At 39.0% G+C, this 7,601-nt stretch overlaps 1 protein-coding gene across 1 annotated transcript in view; it reads left to right on the top strand.

Moving 5' to 3' along the window:
* The first annotated feature begins 278 nt into the window (after nt 1–278).
* LOC146656566 (protein crumbs homolog 1-like) overlaps nt 279–7,601 on the top strand; it is a 31,405-nt gene continuing 24,082 nt past the window's right edge. The window contains exon 1 of the mRNA XM_085424331.1: nt 279–521. Coding sequence (XP_085280457.1) covers nt 422–521 — 100 coding nt within the window. The 5' untranslated portion in view covers nt 279–421. The remainder of the gene's footprint in view (nt 522–7,601) is intronic.

The raw sequence follows: 7,601 nt of genomic DNA, 5'->3' as shown, positions 1-7,601 counted from the left end.
ACATATCAGCCAATCAACTGATGGAAAAATAATTTTTATGCTATTTTAAAAAGCATAATAATAATTATTTGCAGCATAAAACAAGCCGCTGAATCCACACCACTGTGTTTAGACTGTCTTGTGTGCAGGTTTTATCATTGATAGCTGTCTCGTGCAGACAGCGAGCAGGGAGTTAAGTGACCCGTTCAGTCTGATCCATGACTCCACTCCACGTTTTCCACTCTTCACTCTCTGCTGGGGTGATTATGCTCTGCTTACTCCAACTTCGACCCTGCGACACTCACACACAAACTCTCAAACACACACACGCACATACACACTTAGCGGTCCAGCATGGAGGCGCCTGCTCCGAGCAGCTAACTTTGGAGCAGCTGGAGCGCATATCTTGCTGAATGGAGTACCTGTGGACTGACAGCATCGCATGAGACTGACATTAGCAGCCTGCTCTACCATGGAGTTTGGAAAGGTTTGGTCCAGATATCAGAGGACGCTGCTCATCACCATGACGATGTTCAAACTGGGTGAGCTCCCAACTTTGAGTTTTTGATTTTTTTCGTCTTGAATGTATAAAATCGCAATAACCTCCACAGTTACATCAAAGCGAACCAAAGTGTAGCACGAAGAAGAAAATCTTATAAAGCTGCCCTTTTCCGACAACGCAAATAGTTAATAAGGTATTTTACAACAGCACGATGGCTCTGTGCAGACATACACATGTACATATTCGCGTCAGTGCTTAAGTAAATAAACATGCAGACCACTGCTGACCTAACAGGACATAAAGATGGATTTAATTTATCACCAGACCGGAAAATAGTGCTATCATCAACAGAAAGTACATATTTAAAGTTGTCTGATGAATCACAAATATGATTTACATTTAGGGTATTGAATCCTGTTCTATCCAAATGTTGTGATCTATAATTGTGGAGCTCTACATATTGTTTCCTGTTATTAAAATAACTTTGCACTCTTTAACAAACTCTACCCCAACCCCACCAAGATTAGGGTTGGGGCCATTTTATTATAAAACATTTGAACATTTACAACATTTAAATGGAAAGTCCTTTTAACAGCAAACATTGCTGTGCAAAAATTGGTGTATGAGACTTAATTTGAAAGGTAATATCCCGCATTTTACAAAAAAGCCCGCATTTAATATGTGGACAAAACAGAACAATAACACTAGACTTATGCTGCAGTGTGTATGTATAAAAACGGAAACTAACAGGACACACTGTGAGAGTAGTTTGGTAAGTTTTTCATTTAAAGGTAAAGGATGTTACAGATATACTACATATTGTATAACAAATGTATACATATTGGTGCCAAATTAAAGGACGCCTGCAGTGAGGGGATCTGGACGCTCTGTTGTGCTCTGTGACATATTCTGCTATTATGATTTGAATCCACCTTTTTATTAGAGGGAAGTGTTACTATGAAAAAGATCAAATGTACTTAATGAACATGGAAATGGCACCAAGTTACAAAGTGTCTTTAGTTTTTTCTTTTGTGTTTTTTGTCTGTGCTAAAAACTACAAGTGAGAAATATATCTTTTAACTGGAGGTTTAGCACAATCATTTCTTTACTTACATCATACTGTGCTCATGAGATCACAAGATTAACTCGAATGAGCTTATGCTTCAACCTCCTGAATCCATACTCTATCAGAGAACCAAGAGATATAACAGGGTTTAAGTAGGTGTGCTCCTTATGGCTCCTAAATGTGTGCAGGGTGTGTCTGGGTGTGTACTGTTGGGGGGGTTCAAAACCTTATGAAACCCTACTGACCTATTTTTCCCGCAACCTTCATTTGTGTGAAATGTCTGAAGCTCATTTAAACGGTGGTAGAACGGCGGCATGGATTGGCTGTGGGTGGCATTGTTAAAGATCACTATGGTAACGAGCTGAGCGTCCGGCTGCACTGCTGCACAGCTTTTTTGTCTCGGCTATGAATGGAGGGGGTGATGGGTATTAAGGAGCATGGCAAGAGGTCTGGCACGCAGCAAGTTTTAAAGAAGAAGGCAGGCGAGAAGAGACAGAGGAGACAGGGCGATGGTGAAGAGACGAACACGAGGATGACAGAGACTGGAAAACTGGAAGAGTTCACATGAAAGTAAAAGTATTTAGAAAAAGTTTTTAACAATGAGCACATTTGAAAACCTCTCAAAAAGCTGAACAACATAGAGTTTGTTCACAAATATATTTACTGTTACCTTTAAAACAAATTTGGTATTTTTAGGAAATGGGAAAAATACAAAACCAACATGTCCTGAAACTCACCCATTGGTCTCTTGAGTGCTGTCTTCTGCAGATGATGAACACAATGGAGACAAGTGCATTTGTCAGAGCCATTCCCGTCTATAGGACACGAGCTGTGTCTAATTCCAAAAGAATTTGTGAAATGCGGATAGAAAACTGGTGACTAACAATATGAAAAACATGGGGGCTAAGATGTATATAGAAGCCTTGTATTATACTTTTAAACGTCTGTGAGCAGCTAGCTGACAAATTGACTCCCCGGAAAATAATTGGAGTTGGTGTAGCTTATACGAAGAAACAAATTTCCCTCCAGACTAGACACAAATAGTGAGTTTAAAGTGACATGGCCTCTACAGTAACTCACGGAGGAGACAAAAGAATGCATGTCTGTGGCTAGTTGAGTCAGAGAAGATTTGTGCTTTTTTTGTATAAAGTAAAGCAGCCACCTGCTGTGGGGCATTAGGAGCCCAAAGCGGAGCCCAGTCTCTTGTGGTGATTCAATAAAATTCCTCTGAGCTCAACTCGTGCGTTAGCCAGGGGCTTCCCTTTATCTATGATTCACAGCGCTGCTGTTTCCTCAGCCCTGCAGCAGTACTCTCTGTTGACTCTGTGGTGCTGTTGCCGTGACTCAGGGTAAACACATATCGACTGCCTTTTACATCTGCCAAGAGTGAATTTGATTTTCTAGCAACACACCTCTATCTACATCCTTTGTAATGCACCCATCTGTGCACAAATGTGTAGTCACCTATTTGATTCACTTAGCTCTAGTTTTGCTGTTTTTAGTAAGTTAGTGAAATAACTCCAGAAATCTATTTTTAATGCCAACATTTCATTGGGTTAGAACTGGCAAATGTATAACATTACCAGCTCTCTCCTTGATTACTGGTTGACCATCATCACTCTGGACATCCCCAGGATCAGGTGTTGTGGGGAGGAAAGCCAAGTCACTAATATTTATTCTCCAGCTACCCACTAGACCATTATGTCCACTCCTCCAATAAACTTCCTCGTTAGGGTGTGGGGGCTGTTTCCACCCGGGGAAGTATCCACTGTGTTAGCCAGCTGGTCTTGTTAAGTGGGAAGATATGTATGTGAATCATATACAGTAATGAACAGAAAACAATAATAACATTTATTTGGGTGATGCACTCAAAATCACCATGGCTACTCTTAATGAGGATCATCCAGAACCAACCCTTGAGTCCAAGGTTACGGATACAGTTTCTTAGCTCCAGGATTTCCCAGTTTCCCCTTATTATTCTCTCTATTTTATAATAATGCATAACTTTATTTATCTGTTCCCTTTTTTATATATTTGTTTACCCTTATTTCTTTACTAGTACTATTGGTATTATTATTTTTTTCTCCCCCTCTTCATCTTTTTCTTCATCTTATCATTAATAGTGGTGGGATTATATCATTATTATTAGTAATAATATCATTATTGGTTATATTCATTCAACTTTGGGTGAAAAACGAAGTTGATTTTTGAAGCTGGATTTCTATTCGATTCAATGTAATTAAACTGAATTGAGGGGAAGAAAACATCTGGCAGTTTATTTTAAATAAACCATTCTTTTGCAGATGGTTCAAGCTAATTGAAATAATTCACCACTTCCTGTTGACAAATGGAGCATTTGTCTAAAAGACATCCAAAAAGTAGATAAAATGATAAAATAAAAAACACCTACCTTTGTTTTTGTTTTAAACAAAATGTATTGGTGTCTTTCGGTTGTGGTCAAACGTCTTGACTGTTAATTTTTTCCCCACTGTGATAGTGGGCATGTTGGTGCACTGGATGGCACTAGTGCCTCATAGAAATAAGGTTCTTAAATCAGATCCTCTTTCCAGGACTGTTGTTAAAGGATTTTTTCTGCACATTTTCAGCTTCTTTTGACAACTTTTTGTTATGTGGGACAAAGTTGGAAAAATCTATTCTAATTAGCATTTGAGACATCAGGATGCTTTTTGTTTTCTTTATAATATTTGAACAGATGATGACGTAAGTATTACTCTGCTGTATATGTCTGAAACAACACACAGGCAGAGCAGACTTTATTTCAAATGATGCATTTTGCTACAACATATTACATCTAATGGCTAAAGTATGCCTGTACATGAACTTTACTGACTGCTTACAGTACATCACACTCGAACTGAAGTTTCTGTCTTTAAGGTTATCTTGAATTATGCACATTTAGAATAGCCCCAGATTTGCTTCAGATAATTAATAACTCTCTATTTCAGGCAACAACTACATGCTTTATAATGCAAAACATCCTTTTTCATGTCCTTCAGGCTGGATTTGTCCATACCACAGCATAGTGATGAGACAAAATCTTCTGTTTTGGTATTAAATGATCACAGGTGATACTGCTGGATAGAGCGGAAAAGATGGTTCAGGTCATGTTTACATGATAGACACTACTTCATGTCACTTGATAACGATGAATTTGAGAAAAGCCAACATGTGGAATTCCTCAAGAGTCCCTCGTTGGACCTCTTGTGTTGAACATGTACCTGCTTTGCTCAAATTCTACTTGTGCCTTACAACAGCGGTCCCCAACCCCCGGGCCTCGGGCCGGTACCGGTCCGTGAGTCGTTTGGTACCGGGCCGCGAGAGTTGAGGCTCAGGTGTGAAATGTCTGGTTTTCAGGGTTTTTATCGGTTTCCAGCGTTATTTTGTTATCCTTTTTATCGTTTACTCGGTTTTCCTGGGTCTTTTCACGTGTGTTATGAATAAATCTTCTTTTTTTTGGTACCAGTACTAGTTTTATTTTGTTGTATTTATCCGCGACACCTTAAAGGCCGGTCCTTGAAAATATTGTCGGGCATAAACCGGTCCGTGGCGCAAAAAAGGTTGGAGCCCATATGGAAAAGAAATAGTAAAAACTTATATGATTTACTCATGAAAGTGGCCACTTTCTCATTACTTTCATACATTGTTTTAGTAAGTATCCAAAACATCCAAGTTTCATTATATAATTTTTCAAGGGATCTTATATCTGTTTTCACTCTTATATGCTTTTCATACAAGTTTCACACAAGACAGATACAAACTTTATAAGATTTATACATATCTTTTCCATATGGGAGACCTCTGCCTTACAGAACATCCAGGTGAACAGGAGGAGGTCTTCTATGAATTGCTAGAATTAGAAACAAAACAAAGTGAGTTTACCTGTGGAACAAAGTGTGTAACAACCATGCATGAGTATTCGGCTGTTAAGGTCTATGTACCCCTATTCCCTGATTCTCTGATATAAAAATATAATAATGGTTCTACAAAGTCTTAACAACAAAGTAGAGACATTCTGACTGGGACACACTATTATTATTTTGTATTTTACTAGTAAAAAAGTATTTTTTGAGCTCATTGCCCAATGTTTTAGAGCTCAAAGTATGGATTAGGTTCAGTGTTAGGAAATCTGCGAATACAAATCAAATGAAAATCTGACTATTATCCAAAAGAGGGATTTAAAAAAGAGCATTACACTGAGTCAATATCCTTCTTCTCATCAGAGGGAATGGTCATGGTCTATGTTAAAGTGAAGACTCCCTAAAGAGACACGCTGAGGTCTCTGGAGAGCGTCGGCAGTTTGACATCACTCTACCTGCTAACAGTCCACGTCTCTGCTTAGTGTTATTGTTGGATCGAGAGGCTGGTACCAGTCAGTGTCAGGGATCGACTCTGTGCGGCCGTGATCTATGATGTGTTCTGTAATGGCACGGGGGCTGATGGGCTGTGTGTGTAGGAGGAGCTGTTATCATCTCCCTGGAATGTGTGAGGGGTTGACTGAGTTTGGATGAAGGAGTGAGGACAGCAGTTGTCCCTGTTTGCCCACTTCTACAGTGCTGATGAGAATTAGAGCCAGTGCGGGTTAAAGCCCAGAGTTCTGATGGAGTTCAGCTTTCCATACTAGTCTGGGGAGGCAGGTTGGAGGGGGTGAGAAGGAGGGAGGCTAAAAAAAGAAAACTAGAAAAATGTTGATGTAAGAGAGACTACACAACGTAATATCTGACTCGCTGCATTTCTGTCATGGTCCTGGATCTGGTGACCCAGTGTTCATGTGTTTTTGAGATTTTGTTAATATTTCTTGGTTTTGTTCAGTTAGTTTTTGTGCTTATGTTAGCGTTTAATCTTCAGGTTTTGGACTGTTTAATTGGGTTTAAAAGGAGGTTTATGTTTTTATTGTACGGTTGGTGTTCTTGTTACATCGTTTAGTTTCTTGCGCTTCATAATCATAGTTCTCCTCCTGTGGTTGGTCCGTCATCCTTATCCTGCCTGTGTATTTCAGTCTCCCTCTGTTTGTTGTCCCGATCTCCGAATTAGCTGTCGGTTCTGGTCGGGTCATGTATAGGTTGTAGTTCTAGCTCACCTTTTGTTTAGTTCATGTATTTTACTTTTAGCAAAGCTGCTGCTTTAAGTCAAGAGAGTCTCAGAGTTGTGCGTCCTAACCTAGCCTGCCACACAGCTCATCATGACACAACAAAACCAATATAGTCCATGTTTTATCAAATACATATCACACTTTCATATTCAAATTTAGTAGTGTAATTTTCATAATGCATTTTGTATCACAGTTGCAGGCCATTATCAGTTGTAATCACTTGATTAGATCTACTTCATTAAACAGGAGGCTGTCTAACTAATCCGAATTAGAGATAAAATATTAAAGCATCTGTAGTTTAATAGCTGCTGTGGTGGCTCCTCAGGACCTCTGTGTTCTGTAACACCTGTAATAATAAGAATGACAATACTACTACTAATAATAATAATCTATAGTAGATGATTCTCTGCTAGACAAATTATTGGATGTGGTGGATTTCCTTTATCTGATTTCCTTAATTGCATTTGTCAATAAATAAATTATGTCTTAGGTGCTGCTGAAATGTGTTGTGCTTTGTATTATTCATACAGCCTACATACTGTGCTTAGGACCAACAATTAACTAGTTTTATCTATGAACTCTGAATAATGTCCTTTAACCAGGCATTTGTGTTGCTAAAGAGCGCACAAACATTTAACTGATCTAGTTGGCTAGTAGTGCACATTGCTGCTTATAATGAACACTGAACAGTAAACTGTCCTCAGCTCAAGTGTTTCCTGACTAATATGTCTTTGGACTGTGGGGTGAAGCCAGAGTACCCAGAGAGGACTCATGCAGGCACGGGGAGAACAAACGCCACACAGACAGGCTTCAGCCAGATGGCAGAGAGACTATAGTGCTCACCACTTTGCTGTAAACAGTATAAGAAATATATAAATATTTAGTAACTTTCAGATATTTAAGTTTTATTCTTTTCTTAGATTGACATTTTGTTTTAATTTCAA

Source organism: Rhamphochromis longiceps, linkage group LG12 (assembly GCF_057381845.1).
Source record: "Rhamphochromis longiceps isolate RC_006_pf linkage group LG12, R_longiceps_female_GT1.1, whole genome shotgun sequence".
Taxonomy (NCBI): Eukaryota; Metazoa; Chordata; class Actinopteri; order Cichliformes; family Cichlidae; genus Rhamphochromis; species Rhamphochromis longiceps.
The sequence above is the reverse complement of the archived record's forward strand: the minus strand, read 5'-3'. Positions and strand labels throughout refer to the sequence as shown.